General features: G+C 41.0%; 1 protein-coding gene across 3 annotated transcripts in view; it reads right to left on the bottom strand.

Moving 5' to 3' along the window:
- The window catches only part of MRPL42 (mitochondrial ribosomal protein L42), a 31,375-nt gene extending 27,597 nt beyond the window's left edge, over window positions 1-3,778 (bottom strand). The window contains exons 1-3 of one of the 3 annotated variants that reach the window (XM_019802342.2): window positions 3,723-3,742; window positions 3,209-3,292; window positions 1,970-2,133 (exon numbers count right to left, since the gene is read on the bottom strand). In XM_019802342.2, the coding sequence (XP_019657901.1) occupies window positions 1,970-2,039 (70 nt within the window). In that variant the 5' untranslated portion in view covers window positions 2,040-2,133; window positions 3,209-3,292; window positions 3,723-3,742. Of the gene's footprint in view, window positions 1-1,969; window positions 2,134-3,208; window positions 3,293-3,722 lie in introns of all 3 variants that reach the window. The other 2 variants (XM_034644006.1, XM_002921780.4) reach the window with 2 other exon arrangements.
- Window positions 3,779-16,611: the final 12,833 nt, after the last annotated feature.

Raw genomic sequence — 16,611 nt, 5'->3', positions numbered from 1 at the left:
TAAATTAATTCTTAGTTAACTAGATATTTTGACAACTCTAGTTGTCAAATCGGTTCACAAACATTTATTTATCACCTACCATGTATGAGAGGTACTAAGGAAACCAAAATAAATTAGACACTACAAATTTATAATCTAGTAAGTATACATAGATAATTTTCACTTATCCAGGGGCAGATTAACCGGTTTTCAGATTAACCTCAGTGAGGGCTAAATTGCTGTTTCAGGAAATGGACTGGGAAAAAATGGATTAGGTCTGATTTACCACTAGCCTTGAAGCTGGGTTCTAGTCAGGGCAAAGAGGAGGACAAGCAGCAGAAGTCTCTCTGCCAATTCTCAACAACAAAAATGCTCCTAAGTAATCAAGAATTGTTTTGTTTTGTTTTAATTGATTTTTTTTTTAAAGGGAGGGAGAGAGAGAGCAAGCGAGAAGGGAGAGGGGAGGGAGAGAGAGAATCTTAGGTAGGCTCTATACTCAGCACAGAGCCCAATGTGGGGCTTGCTCTCACAACCCTGACATTATGACCGGAGCTGAAATCAAGAGTTGGACGCAGGGCACCTGGGTGGCTCAGTCGGTTAAGTGTCTGCCTTCAGCTCAGGTCATGATCCCAGGGTCCTGGGATTAGACCTGCATTGAGCCCCACATCGAGCCCCCCATTGGGATCCCTACTCAGTGGGGAGTCTGCTTCTCCCTCTCCCTCTGCCCCTCCCTCACCACCCATGCTCTGTCTCTCATTTTCAAATAAACAAAATCTTAAAAAAAAAAAAAAAAGTTGGGCACTTGATGAACTGAGCCACCCAGGGATCCTGATTTTAGTTTATATATAAAGTCTCTGAACAATCTTCTCCTTCATGTACTTGATTAATGGCAATAAATAGGAAACATGAAGGAAGAGAATAAGGTCAGCCAGAGATGTGTAAAAAAGTTGGCTAGCATAGCTAAAGAAGAAAAAGCAAACCAATTATTACACTCTAAACGTATCTGCTTTAGAAATGGAAGAAGAGAGTTCAGAGGAAAGGGAGAGGGAAAGCAAGACTGGTTGGGAAATAAGATTTTAATAGTCTATTTATTTATATGAGTCAATATTTTGACTATCAAACATGTATCAATAGGATTTGAAGAAAATATTAGACCATGCACATTTCTTACAAAAGAAAGGTACAAATTATATATTATATAAATTATAAGTTTCTTTTTTTTTAAAACTAGGAGCCATGCCCAACATGGGGCTTGAACTCATGACCCTGAGACTGAGAGCTGCATGCTCTGCCAACTGAGCCAGTGCCCCTATAAATTATAAATATTTTACACACTATGATACATAAAAATATATTTTTATATTAAATACAAACATACACCTTTTTAAATAGCTAAGTACACAGAAAACACCGAAATCCTAAATATTAGCAATGATTTTTATAAGATGGAATTGTAAATTTGCCCTTTACTTGCTAATTTTAAGAACTACTGAAAAGTGATATGTGAAAACATAGTGAATATAAGTGATTCAAACCAGAGAAAGTTCCTCTTTGTCAATCCCTCACTTGCCCTCAGCTAAATCCACTAGTGGTCTATAGATAACCTTTTTGGTCCACATCTTTTACTCTGTATTTATACGTATACATACACATGTATATGGTAGATCTTTTAAATGTACAAATGGGATCATACAATAAATACTGCTCTGTGACATACTTTCCCCCTCTTCTATTTAGAGATCTTTTCATGTTGGTAACAGCTGTTTGATATTCATAAAGATGTGCCAAAATTTATTCACCCCCTTTTGATAGCCATTTAGACTTTCTCCCCTTTTCCATATTGCAAACACTATTAAGAGGCATATACAATAATTAAACACTTCTTTGTTTGCCTATTAACCAAATAATTTAAATTTTCTACAGTGAACATGGATTTCTACAATATTTGAAAAATTTTAAACCTCTTTTAAAACATGAAAAAAAATCTCACTTTGAATAGGAAATAAATGTTTCCAAATAGTTCTGTTCGATATCGCCCACTTTACTGCTGCTAACGCCATGGTGAATCAAGATGCTTATCAGGTGGTGTGAAAGAAGATGATTTGAAGAGAAACTGATGTTAAAATCTTCTTCCAGGTATACCTATTTTCATCCCTGCATAAAAAGATAAAGAAAAATTAGGGCTACCTATGAAAAATTAAAGTGACACAATATCCTGGATGCTACACGAACAAGAGGAATCCCTAGCTAGAACTACAGTCACAGGAAAAACTTCTAAACAACTTTCCATTTCCATGTGATATATGACAAAGAACACCACCAAAATATAAGACCTAAGCCCTGGAACTAGGTCCATTATTATTTTTCTTAAATGCAAACTTCTCAGCACCTAGTGTAGTTCTTTCCATTTAGTGAGCACTCAGCAAATGGGTAATTCCCCATAGAAACAGTCACTCATACATGCTACACAATGCATCCTTCTTCTAATGCTGTGTCTGTGTACAGCCTCTCAGGTGCCATACACAAGATCTTATTACATCAAGTAGGATTGTTTCTAATTAAATTAAATATTAAACAAGGCCTATCCTTTACCTATTAAATACTGATTTAGAGAAACACATATAAATACTCCAAAGTCCCAAGTAAAATTTCACCCTCTTATATATGTACAAGGTTTTTAACTTTCCAAGATGCTTTCACTTTAGAAAAGTGCTTTCACCATTTCATTTACTCACTGATCATGACAGGTATCTTTATTTCAGTCATGAAAAAACTAAAGTACAAAATTTAAATGATTTGCTTCCATGAACTTTAGAGTCAGTCACTTATAAACTGGGAAACTTTGGACAAGTCTATTAACTAAACGACCCTTTGTTTCTTCCACGGTAAATGGGGAAAACAACCACAACCTCCATGGCTTTTGTCAGTAAATGACTTATAACCGTTACTACAGTCCTTGTTTTTAATTGGCCTCGATGACTATTCTCCCTCCCCCGAATTGTGATAAAACGGAATCGGGACAAAGGCCTCACAGTCTTATTTGCTAAATTATGCAGGGCGGTTCAAATGCACTGTCAGTACATTTGCACTGCTTTCCCTGAGTTCATACAGTGTGCTTTTTACAGTTTATAACCCCGTTTCCCTATACATTATATGCTCTTTCACAAGTCCATTAAGTAGGCATTTTATATATTGAGAACCTGAGGCTCAGAAAGGTCAAACAATTTACCTGCCCACTATACCGCTGCTTTACAGGTGGCATGGGTGAAACGCAAACCCATGTCTTCCGACCACGAATCAAGGAACAAAATATCTGGGGGGAAATTAAGTCCCCTCAATCGGGGCGGCTGGAAAGTCAGATTACTCGCTCCAGGGAGAGAAATTCAGACAGTAAATTCCTTGGCCCAGAATTCAATCCTGAAGCAAAAGCTGCGGAGAGCCTCGAAGGATCCGCGGTTTGAGGAACATGCTACCAGGAGCATTGGGACTAGCACCCAGGGAAAGAACCAAAAGACCTGGCCTGGAGGGGTCCCCGAGCGATCCGCCTAGGCACGAGGGAAGCCCCACAGGAAGGGCACGGCGATACGCCAGCCCTTCTGCAGGACGGATCGAGAATGGTGATACCAGGGGCTTTACCCAGCCGCAAACGACAGGTAGGAGACATCGACATTTCCCCATAAGGCTTCTGGACCTGCCTAGCTTCTAGAAACTCCTTGACCAGAGGAAGAGAGGGCAGCAGTTACCTGACAGCCGCTTACCACGAGCCCGCCATCTTACCTCAATACGGGTCCTAGAAGACACCGTTTCACGCACCTCCCTGGCCCACGGGGCACGCTGGGAAATGTAGTCTCCGTTGGGAAGAGTTCCGGGTGGGCTCGTGAGGGCGGAATCCACTGAATTTGCTCCCATGTTAAGTTGCATGACTCCTCCCCCTCAAAAAAACCCCCAAAATCACTGCACCACGCACACATCCTTAGAAAATAACAAGCATTATCTTTTTTTTTTTAAACTTTATACAAATAATTAGAGGAGCTCGAGATCGATTCTTGGTGGGTAAACTAACGTTTCCTGGGGGAAGAGGTAACTTCAGAGAAGCACTGAAGGCCGGTGGGGGTGGATTTGACGTTTGATATAGGGAAGTAGGAAAGCCCTTACGCCCGAAAGCTCAAAACTGTGTTCTGAGAATTGCGCTGGCTATTCATCAAGGGAGGAAGAAAATGCACGGAATCCTGGACCGCGCCTTATATTTTAGTGAGGAGAGAAGACCCCTGGGCCTTTGCACTTTCTGTTCTCATTGTCAACAATGCTTTTCTCTCACCTCTTCTCATGACCACTGCCTTATTAATACAGGTCTTGCTCAAATATCATCTCGGAGAGGATCATATCAATAAAAGAGCTTCATCTGCCCTTATCCCATTGCTCTCCTTTATTTTTCTTCATGACATTTACCAGTACAAAACATTCTATTATCATTCATTTCCTTGTTTAACCTCTGCCTCTTATGCTGGAATGCAAGCTCCATGAAGGCAGGAACAAGTATCTATCATGTTCTATACTGTATATAAACCTGACATCTAGGACTATGTTTGGCCCCATTGTAGGCCTCCAATATTTGTTAAATTAATGAAACAATAGCACTGCAGATATCCAAAACAGTAGATGATTGACTGCTGAAGCAGCAGTTTAGCCTGGGAATTCTTTTTGCAAATGATTTGCAAAATTTTGTATATATCTACATTTTTCTGAAAAGAATTCACAACTTTTATCATGTATTCAAGGGGGACAATAAACTCCTCAAAAGTCGAGGGCCATATGAGTGCCTGGGTGCCTCAGTTGGTTAAGTGCCTGAATCTTGATCTTAGCTCAGGTCTTGAACTCAGGGTTGTGAGTTCAAGCCCTGTTTTGGGCTCCACACTGGGCGTAGACCCTACTTAGGAAACGAAAACAAAAACTTAAGGCCATAGTCCTGAGTGGTTAATATTGAAAATAAGTGAACATAGTATAAGTTCACAGTAAAGAAAAATAAATGTGGCCTGCTTTGGTGTCTCTCCTTATTTTTACAGAATACCAAGCTTATTCTGCTACTAATCTTTGCTTCTGTAGAAGCCCACACTGAGGGCCCATGTCTGTCCTTTCTAATCTTGTCCATCCTTCAAAGCTGTTTTGTAACGTCTTTCTGAACTATCTTGTAGGAAGAGAAAGAGAGGAGAAACAGACTTGAATGAACAATCAACTGGACTTGTTAAAAATTCGCAATGCAATGCAGAAGAGGAATGGATCAACGATGACTCCAGAGGACACACTTTGACGGCTCTGAGCTATGTGGAGACCACTGACCAACAGGGAGACTCACTTCATGGGGCCAGGAAAAAGTGACAAAGGTGAGACCAGAAAAGAAACCAACCATGTGCATGGGAAAGAGAGTAGAGACAGCTTTAGGCTAAGGGAAGAACTTAAAAGTCTAAAGGGGATAGAAATCTCTTACCCGGGGCACCTGGGTGGCTCAGTCGTTAAGCGTCTGCCTTTGGCTCAGGGTGTGATCCCGGCGTTCTGGGATTGAGCCCCGCATCAGGCTCGTCTGCTGGGAGCCTGCTTCTTCCTCTCCCACTCCCCCTGCTTGTGTTCCCTCTCTCGCTGGCTGTCTCTCACTCTGTCAAATAAGTAAATAAAATCTTGAAAAAAAAAAAAAAGAAATCTCTTACCCTCTGCTAGAGTATGGTGTGGAGGAGAGTGGCACAAGATGAGGTGAATAAGAGCCAGGTCATGTTGGGCTTTGTAGGTCTTGGTAGTGATCACATGGAATCAGGACCAAGACCATATGCATAGATGTTATGCTAAATACAGTAGGGAGTTGCAGAAGGATTCTAACACCAAAAAAGGGGCATGATATGATTTATGTTTTTATTTATTTTTATTTTTTAATTTTTTAAAAGATTTTATTTATTTGAGAGAGAGAAAGAGCATGAGCCAGGGGGAGGGGCAGAAGGAGAGGGAGAAGCAGACTCCCCAGTGAGTAGGGAGCCCAATGTGGTGCTCCATCCTAGGACCCGGAGATCATGGCCTGAGCCGAAGGCAGATGCTTAATCAACTGGGCCACCCAGATGCCCCATGATTTATGTTTTTAAAATATTACTCTGGCTCTACTTGTGAGGAATGGCGACGTGATGGAGGATGGCACCTCTGAGATGAAGGGAAGGGCAGAGTGTCCATATAGATGTTGGAAGTAGAAATGATGACTGAACCTGCTGATGGATTGATTGGATGTGGGAGTTAAGGGAGAGGAAAGACACCTCAGGAGGTGTTTTGATGACTAGCTTGAAGGTGGTGTGGTTCAGGAGATAGGGGAGACTGAAAGCGGAGCGGGTTCAGGGGTTTGATGATGGTGATATTGAGTAATTCCATTTGGGTGTTGTTGAGTTTGAGATATCTCGGAGATACAAATAGAGATGTAACAGAAATAAAATGAGGCAGGTGGTTAGACAGATGTGTCTGAAGAATAAAGTTTGGGCTAGATGCAGATTTGAAGCCAGGGGAATGTTGAGTGCGTATAGGGAGAGAGTGTAGAAAAAAAGAAAAAGAAAAAGGCCCCAGGTAGTGGGCCCAGGGAATTCCAACATTTAGAGGTCATGTGGAAGAGGACACTCAGCAAGGACCTCTCAAAGGTGACAAGGAGAGAGGCAGTATGAAAACAGAGAGACCGTGGTGTGAGAGTAGCTAAGAGAGGCATGTTGTGAAGCAGTTCGATGCTCACAATTTAAAACTATAATTCCCCAAAATACAAACTGGGAACACGAGCAATAACTTACATTGGCTTACAGAAAAGCACTTAAATTCATGCTAGTAAAATGATGAAATGGACAAAATTGTAAGACTTTGGAGTTGGCTTCAGCTGAAAAGGGGATTGCCTTTTTTCTTCCCTAACTTCACAGAATAAAGTCACTTTTTATGTAAATGAGAGATCAAAGACTCCAGAGCAATCTAACTGCCAAACCATTTGGGATAATCTTTCTAAAAACTTCTATTAATTTTTTTATTACATAAAATTGGCTACAGTTTTGAGTACTTACTATGTGTCAGACATTATTCTTCAAACACTTTACAGGGTTTTTTTCCTATTCCTTCTGAGAATCCTAGGAGGTGGGTATAATTATTGTGATTATTGTTATGCAAATGAAATTCCAGAAGCACAGAGAAGTGAAATAACTTGTTCAAAGTCATGCAAGTTACAAATGGTAGAACTGCGACTTGAGCCTGGGAACTACTGATTACAGTAACCCTGAGCTTAACCTGTGCAACGCTCATTTCCAAATAGAAAACGTATATTTAAAAAAAATACTAATACAGATTTAAAAAAAACAAAACCCAGCAAATAATGACTGCTAACACTTCGGTGTATAATCTGTCACTTTTCATCTCTTCTTACGTCCATACTATAATAGCTGACATTTATTGGACTCATTATGTGTATTGTTTTAAAATCCTATGCCAGTAAATGGTAGAGCTGAGATACTAACTAACCAGATGGCCTGATTCTCTTTCAATCTCCCTCTCTCTCATGCAAACACCTATTTAGGTTTTCTTTTATTCCTATAAATTTACACATACAAATAAATTCACATATACTTGCACATATAGATTTTCTTTTTTAAAACTATATGTACATGCATAATATATAAATAACTTAACAATGTATCATGAACATCTTTCCAGTGAAGGCCTAAATAGTGTCAGTTTTTTGGGGTTTTTTTTAGATTTTATTTATTTATCTGTCAGAGAGGGAGAGCGAGAGAGCGCAAGCAGGAGTGTCAGGCAGAGGGAGAAGCAAGCTTCCCGCTGAGCAAGGAGCCACTGCAGGACTTGATACCAAGACCCTAGGATCATGATCTGAGCTGAAGGCAGACACTTAACCGACTGAGCCACCCAGGTGCCCCTCTCTGCCTAAATTTGAATCTTGATTCCCTTATTTCTTAACTCTGTTATTTGGGAAAATTTATTTTCTTAATATTTTTGAGTCTTAGTTTATTTTTTATAAAAGGGTTACAAGAATGATCTTCCCTACTTTATAGAATTGTTGAGTGGATTAAATAGAAGAAGGTAAGTAAAATACTTAACAAATGTAATAAGCACTCAATCAATGTTAGCAATAATTATACCTTGTAGGTGCTTAGTAAATATTTGTATAATAAATTTTTATGAATATCTTGCCCAAGGAGATTATTTATTTCTTAGGCATTAAAATACAATCCTTCCCTTTTGACTGTCAGAAATAGTCCAAGGAATGGGCTTAAAACTGAAAAATATAGTTAGTCTAAAATGGACAACAATAATTTCTAGCTCTAAGTTGGTATATCACTTAAAGTCACAGCAGAAAACAGATGACAAACTCAAACTGGTATAATTCCAGAAGAGTTTATTTACAGAGGGATTCTTTACAGAAGCAGGAGTGGAATTACAACAAGTAGCAGTAGTATAACCCAGGCTTGGTAGCACTGGCTGTTTCTTCCAGACCAGAAGGGACAAAGAGGGGGAGCAGTTACTGGACCCCAGAAGGAGAGAATCCTATAGTTGGCTACCTTGAGAGAAGCAGTAACCTTTTGTAGAAGGGCAGAGCTAGCCTAAAGCGACCTTGCCAGGACTAACCCAGGTTAATAATTACTCTGAACTCCCCATCCTTCCCCAAGCCAGAGGGTAAGGAACCCCCTCCACACAAGGTAGTACATTCAGATCAACTTCCTGGGCAGAGAGCAGGATGGACTAAGTAAGAGTGCATCTGGGGAGGAGCAAAGGAGAGATAACTGGCACCATATCAGAAAGTGTTATTAGCATGCCTCTGTGTTGTAAGTGGAAAGCCAGAGACTGGTGCAGAGTACAATTGGATATCACTAAAATATAAGCAATGTGACTCTCCTATATTGATAGAATGTGAAAAGAATTCTGAATAGTTTCAAGCAATAAGTAGCTTTATTGAATATGTTGGTAAATCAAATAGCACAACAACCTAGGTAAGAGATTAGGGGCTCCAATCACACTAAGAATTAAGTAAATGTGTAACCTGAATTCAAGTGACAGGGGCAGTGAGACGACCTCATTTGGTGGGCGTGGTCTTGGAATTCCTATTGGTACCACAGCCATAAAAGAGGGTTCTGTTTCTCCTTCCAGGTCATTCAGAAGATGATCGGGGAAGTCTGTTCTTCCAGACTTCACCCTCACAGCCAATCTAGAAGGCACCCCCAAATTGCTTGTGTCGGTAATCTCAGATTACTTGGGGGTTCCTTAATTGTTCCCCTGGATGTGACTTTAGTTCCTCAAAGATTTAGAATTAAGTGTAGAAATGACAGAATGAATCAAACCCACCTATTTGTCCTAGTTTACAGTTAGATTTGAAAATACAACACATTTACAAACATGTATGCCATGTTTATGTTGAAGAATTTAGGAGATATAAGATAATTTGTACTATCAGATTTCGTTTGTGGCCTGTCAGATGAGCTTTGTTATCCTAAATTTTTTTTTTTAATAGGCTCCAAACTCAGCATGGAGCCCAACATGGAGCTTGAATTCATAACCCTGAGATCAAGACCCGAGCTGAGATCAAGAGTCAGATGCTTAACTGAATGAGTCACCCAGGAACCTCTGTGATCCTAATTTTTTTTTTTAAAGATTTTATTTATTTATTTGACAGAGATAGAGACAGCCAGCGAGAGAGGGAACACAAGCAGGGGGAGTGGGAGAGGAAGAAGCAGGCTCCCAGCCAAGGAGCCTGATGTGGGGCTCGATCCCAGAACGCTGGGATCACGCCCTGAGCCGAAGGCAGACGCTTAACAACTGAGCCACCCAGGCGCCCCCTAATTTTTAAAAACTTTTTTGCTAGTCTTACAATAGAATAATAAGATTTGTAGTTGAACTTGAGGCTTAAAGAAAAACTAGACTTTATTGTTACTTCAATAAATTGAATATTAAAAACTAATCTGCGAGTAATCTCTTTTTGTAGGAAAGTTGCCTCAAAGACACAAAAATACTCATTTCATCATGAAGATGTTTTTGCCCTCTTTCTCAAAAATCATCCCCAAAGACTAACGAGAATAGGGATGGAAGCCAGCCAATGCAGGAATGGCACCTGAGTTAGCAATGTTAAGACTGCAGGTTGTACCAAGGTTCAAATAATTGGTGGCACCAAGAATTTAGGAAGAGGGAGTAAGGAGGGAACTGAAAACTGATGGAATGGTTGAAAATTTAGACTCCAGACTCCCATGCCCGTCACCCCACCCTAGTCAGAAATGGCAATCAGAATCCAAGGGGCTCTGGACTCAGGAACACCATAGCTGAAGGAGGACAGGGGAGAAGTGTACAACAGAAAACTGGCCAGGTGAGTCCTCTGGCTCCCTTCTTTGCCCAGTTCCAAAATGCCAGCACCCTTCGTGTTTCTAAGCCTGGTCTGAAGCTTTCCCTGTGATCACATGAACCACCCAACATTCTCCCAATGAGTTTCTTTTCTGTTAGTCTGAGTCAGTTTCTTTGCCTGCAACCAGGAACTCTGATTAAAAAACATTTCACACTTATCTTGTATTAATTTCATTCATATATGTTTGTATCCATTCTCCATGAGGGCAATTCCGTGTCTGATCTGGTGCATCATTTACCTGTAGAAACTAGTATTGTGCCTGGTACTTAATAGGAACTCACTAAACGTTTATTAAATAATTTAGTGAACGAAGCCTTCCCTGTATCTTATGTATACTCTTCACTGTATCTTCAGTATCTTAATTACAGAACTTATCACATAAAATATATTAATTTGTGTTAATATTTGTTTTCCATATTAGAAAGTAAGTTCAAGATTAGAGATCCTACCTGGTTCATTTTTTTTCATTTTTTTAAAAGATTTTATTTATTCATTTGACAGAGAGACAGACAGCGAGAGAGGGAACACAAGCAGGGGGAGTGGGAGAGGAAGAAGCAGACTCCCAGCGGAAGAGCCTGATGTGGGGCTCGGTCCCAGAACTCCGGGATCACGCCCTGAGCTGAAGGCGGACGCTCAACGACTGAGCAACCCAGGCGCCCCTACCCGGTTCATTTTTAAATACTGGTTGGCATTAAGGAGGACACGTGATGTGATGAGCACTGGGTATTATATGCAACTAAAGAATCATTGAACATTATATCAAAAATTAATGATGTAGTGTACGTTGGCTAATTGAATTTAAATTAAAAAAAAACATACCGGTTGCTAGGGGGGGCCTAGTACATAATAGACAGAGAATGAAGGAAGGCAGAAAGGCAGGAAGGAGAAATATATGTGTCGGGCATTAGGTCACTGCTGCACACACAGAAAGAACATGGTGCTCACTGCCTTACAAGGGTGCATTGCGTGGGGAGGGAGATTTGTAAACAGATAATCACAGGGAGGATTTGTTAGAACATACTGTGCAAGATGTTTTGGAGAGGAGGGTGAGACCAGTGGGCAGATGGGGTGGGGAACCATGAGTAAAAAGGCACCCAGATGTGAAAATTAGGGTGTTAGAGTGTAGGTATGATGGATCACGGGATAGTCAAAGCTTCGATGAAGTCTGGACTGTGAAGCTGAGGTTGCCTCTGGGGACTAGAGACGGAAAGTAAGCAGTAGGTTAAGAAGATGTCAAGAGGTTTTGTAAATTGAAACTAAGAGGAATAAGTTCCCTGATTGGTGAATTTAAAATAATGAGTTGGGTCTGCTCAGCCTTGTCTCCTTCTCTCTTTTCTTTCCCTCCCTCCCTTTTCCCTTTCTTTTCCTTTCTCTTTCTCCCTTTCTTCTTTCTTTATGTCTTTTCTCCTCTTTCTTCTCCTCCTCCTTTTCCTCCTCCTCCACTTCCTCTTCCTCCTTCTCTTTCTTCTTCAGTGGCCTGTCTTCTGCTCTCCAGCATTCCCAGCTCTGCTCTGGCCGGGGTTGCCGGGCCCACACTTGTCTGGCTGTGCTAAGTGACTGGGCAGCTGTGCCTGTGACTGGGGAGCAGGTTGGGAGAATGTGAGTCAACCCAAATTACTGCAGACTTAGAGCTGTGTTCTCCAGTTTTATTAGTAATGAAAAATTAGTAATGAAAGCAATTCTGAACTCCATCTCTTTCAATTCGGTTGTAGTTTCAGGAGGGGAAAGTGGGTTTTATTTCTGGGCCTCCTCAAAACCCAACAATCTGGAATACTGAACGCTTGGGCCAACTTAAACCCAAACAATCTGAAATATCTAATACCTGGACCAAGAAAATTAGAACAAGCAGGAGGAAAGATATGGGCTTAGGGTCAAAAAGGATCTAGCAAAACAGGAACAAGAAGAGTATAAGTCAAGGCTGCTGTTGCAACAGTTTTGTTTTCTTGAGCAGATCAGGTAATATGGGACAGTGACCCCCAAGCTTTGGGCCCTTCGGTAGTGCCTGGGGAGTGTGTTAAAAGCACAGATGCATAGGGCCTGTGACTTGCACTCAGATGACCTTGGGTGGGGCCCCTGCACCTGTATATTTAACCAGCCTCCAAGGTGTTTAACACTCCAAAGTTTGGAAACCTCTGCTCCAGAGTTTATTGGATCCCAAGTCATTGTTATCAAAAGCAAAACAGTGTTCAAAACATATCTAATCATGCTGGGACCAGGTGGGCAGTTTCTGCAGACAGCAAGCAACACAACTGAGAAGCATATGAGAAGCCAGTAAGACAGAGGGACAGATGCTGGCTGGAGAAGAAGAAAGGTGAAGGCATACCAGGTGGGGAAATTCAGGAACAGTTTAACTGGTAGGCTGAGTATGCAATCACAGGCCCCGTTACGCAGCAACTGAAGCCCAAGGTCATGGCGCACAAATAGTCCTTTGGGAACCTGGAAGGGTGGCACACATTTGCAAGGAAAAGAATTTTGCTTTCAGAGTTCCTGTTCCAACCGGGCTTCTGGCCAAATGTCTTGAGTCACCATCCCCTGGAATCCTGTTGCTGTTGGGAAATGGCCCAGAGAAAGGCATACCCCCTCCATCTACTTTTATAGAGACGTGGCGGAGTCAACGATGGACTCTACAGAATGCCTCCAGCGGTGCATGCATTTAAAGGGCCCCCTATGGGTGAGAGGACATTAAAAAACGCTTTGTAAAGCATAAGGCATTAAACAAAGGCAAACCTTATTACTCTGATTCTCCTAGGTCTCATCTTTACTGATGCCTTCCACCTTGAGATGGTGTTCTTCTGACCCGGGCTGGTCCTGCTCAGCTCTTTCTTAGGCTGGCATTGCGTTGGTTAACACGATGTAAGTGCTCAGCTACTTACATTGACATCTTGAATATGAGGCAGCAGGCATTTTTTTTTCTTTCTTCTTTTAAACCAGTGTGCAGCCTTTTCTTCCTCCCCCACCCACTTCCTCCCTGAGTCAGTGTTCATGAACTCTCTTCTCACAGATACTCCTGTCTTGATTGCCCACGAAACGGTTTCCTTATGCTGCAAGAAACAATAAGGGTACTGCAAACAAATACTTCTGCCTGATGACTACCCCTCCTGAATTGAAACAGGGCCTCTATTAGAGGTGACTGATCTACCATTTTCCAAACTCATCTACTCTACTTTGTCTTTGTAAAGCACAAGGCAGTTTCTGAATAAAACTGTTGCCCTTTAGGAATTTGAAAAGTTGAGGGATGAACATAAACATCCCGTGCTTTCTGTAAGCATTCACTTATTGATCATGAATCTATGTGACCTATTTTCAAAGAGGTGTTTATTTTCCCCTTGCAGTTATTGGTTCTTTCTCTTGACAAATATTTTTTGAGAACAATCATGTAGAAGGCCCTGAGCTAGGCCTCAGGGGTACACTGGTGACCAAAATGGAGGAGATCCATAATGCTGTGGAGCTCAGGTATAAATGTCCCAAGAGATTATCTGCAGGGTAAATAGTACTTATGTATCTACTCTTATAAGACCAAAGTAGCAAACCTGGACTATTTGGGGTTGGGGGTAGGAAAGGAACAGGATCCAATAAAATAGTGTTCTGGGAGTAAGAGATTTTCGTGGAATAGAATGCCTCTAATTCCTCCAGTACAGCATTCTTGCTTATTCCCTCCCTTTATCATAATGGAAAGGGACTTGCAGTTTGAGTCCTGGAAGGAGCAGAGACTGGGAAAACAAAACAAAACAACAATAACAAGAACAAAACACAGCTGTAAGGCTTGACAAAAAGCCAGAGATTAATTAGCTAAGAATTCTGCCTAGTACTACTCAACTTAGTGGAGCTATCTGGTCACTATAATTTATTCAATATCATGGACCAGCATCTTTTTACTGAGTTTTGAGTGTATAGCATCATCCTTGATCAGCATTGAAAGAACTTTGAATATCTCTTAAGACTGTTGAAATTAGTGAATCGGATTATTTAATGTTTCAAATAAGTAACACATTCACATAGTCCAAAATCTAAAAGGTACAAGAGTGTAAGTGAAATGACTTTCTTTTATCTCTGTTCTCCAATACCCAACACCCCTCCCTGAAGGAATCGATTCAATTAGTTTGGTGGATATCCTTGTTTCAACCACATTTTAGAGTAAGGGTTCTTAACTAGGTTTCTAACTTGAGAATAGACCTTATCTTGATCCTGTGGCAATCTGTTCTTCTAAGATGATATCCTGTTCTACAGGACTTATATGAATCAGAAGTTCAGATTTTATTTCCCAGATGAGTATAGTGTGAGTTGTTCTCAAGCGGGAAAAGAATGGGAAAAACAACTAGAAGAGACGTGCAAAAATAGATTTTATTGATAATACTCTTAGGAGTGTTTCGTGCCATCAAATAGTCTCTGCCAAAGTTATACTTTCATGTTTTAAAAATCTGGTCTCCTAAGGAAAACTATACCTGGTTCTATCAAGATTGTGAAAATAGTAGTCCTTGCTAAGTGCTATGTAGTGTTCATTTAAACTTCACAACAATCACATGAAGTATGCACATTTCATAGGCGAAAAAAACGAAGGATAGCAAATATAAGTTCTCGAACCTAGACCAGGGCTCCAGTGCCCTCACTCTTTTTTTTTTTTTTTAAAGATTTTGTTTATTTATTCGACAGTGAGAGAGACAGCCAGCGAGAGAGGGAACACAAGCAGGGGGAGTGGGAGAGGAAGAAGCAGGCTCACAGCAGAGGAGCCTGACGTGGGGCTCGATCCCATAACGCTGGGATCACGCCCTGAGCCGAAGGCAGACGCTTAACCGCTGTGCCACCCAGGCGCCCCTCCAGTGCCCTCACTCTTAATTTGCATGATACTTATTATCTACGCGAATAGAGAATAGCCAATAGAAGGCACGTGGCAACAATTTTTGTTTATATATTTTGTTTATTCAAAATCTTTATTTTCAAATTTTAGGATCCATCAAAATTACTCATGATATTTAAATGCTGATTCCCAGGCCTCGGCACTGACTTAGAGAATTAGCATCTCTGAGGGAAGGGCTCTAGCCAGGCATGCTTATTTTAACCAGCACTTAGAGTCACAGGCAGCTAACAGTAAGCCAGTTGGCTGTAAGCACAGTGACAAATGTCATAGCTGTGACAGTTTATATTTTCCAAAGTTGGCCACAACCATATCTTCCAACACACATACTATGCTAGTTTCTAGAATCTCTCCACTCCCCTTTCAAGAAGTAAAGTCCATGCCCCATACCTTTGAAATTGGGTGGGTTTTTGTGATTAGTCAACCAATAGATTATAGTGGGAGTGATGTTATGTGACTTCCAGGGTTAGGTCAAAAAAGACGATTCAGCTTCTATTTTTGCTGGCTAGAATACTCACTCTTGGAACCCAGCCACCAGGTAGTGAGAAAGCCAAAGCTGCCCCAGGGAGAGGCCCACTAGGAGAGAAACTAATAGCCAGCACCAACTTGCCAGCTATGTGAGCCATCTTGGAGGTGGATCTGGGCCCAGTCAGGCTGCCCAGGCTGACACAGCACAGCATGGAGAAGAGATGTGCCTTCCCTGCCAAGCCCTGCCCAAATTGTAGATTAAAGAGCTAAGTAAATGATTGTTGTCGCTTTAAACAGTAAGTATGAGCTGGTCTGTTAGGCAACAATAGGTAAGTGGAACAGCACACTTCCAACCTAATATTCAATCTGCCTTTCTTCCTATCAGGGTGAATTCTCCTGAGCTCTCTCTAAAATATCCTGAAAGTATCCTTGTCCAATGTCATTTATTTTCCCCGATTCTTCTAATCACAGAACCACTTATTTCAGACTTCTGGTTATGTGAGGTTCTCATGATTACTTCTGAGGCTTGTTTTCTTAAAAACATTGGTAATAAGAGAACCTACCTCATGAGCTTTATAGTTAGATGAGATGATCCATGTAATCATTTAGCATTGTGCCCAGCACCTAATATTCTCTTATTATTTTTTACTAGGTTTCTTGCATTCATAGTCTCCATTTCTTTAATGCAATGTGTGTGTGTGTGTATACATATACATAAATATTTTTTTCCCTTGTAGTCTAATGCCATTTTACAGTCTATTCCCTATGCCTGACGTGCTCTTCCCTAGTAGGTCAGTTAGACTTTTACTCATCCTTGAGGGCAACTCTTGTCCTTCGGGAAAGCCTTCTCTGATTTATCAATCAATGGCCCTCTGGGCTCAAATAGCACCTTGGAGGAACCTCTACTATA

Source organism: Ailuropoda melanoleuca, chromosome 15 (assembly GCF_002007445.2).
Source record: "Ailuropoda melanoleuca isolate Jingjing chromosome 15, ASM200744v2, whole genome shotgun sequence".
In the NCBI taxonomy this organism is placed as follows: Eukaryota; Metazoa; Chordata; class Mammalia; order Carnivora; family Ursidae; genus Ailuropoda; species Ailuropoda melanoleuca.
Note: the sequence above shows the minus strand (reverse complement) of the source record. Positions and strands in the feature narration are given on the sequence as shown.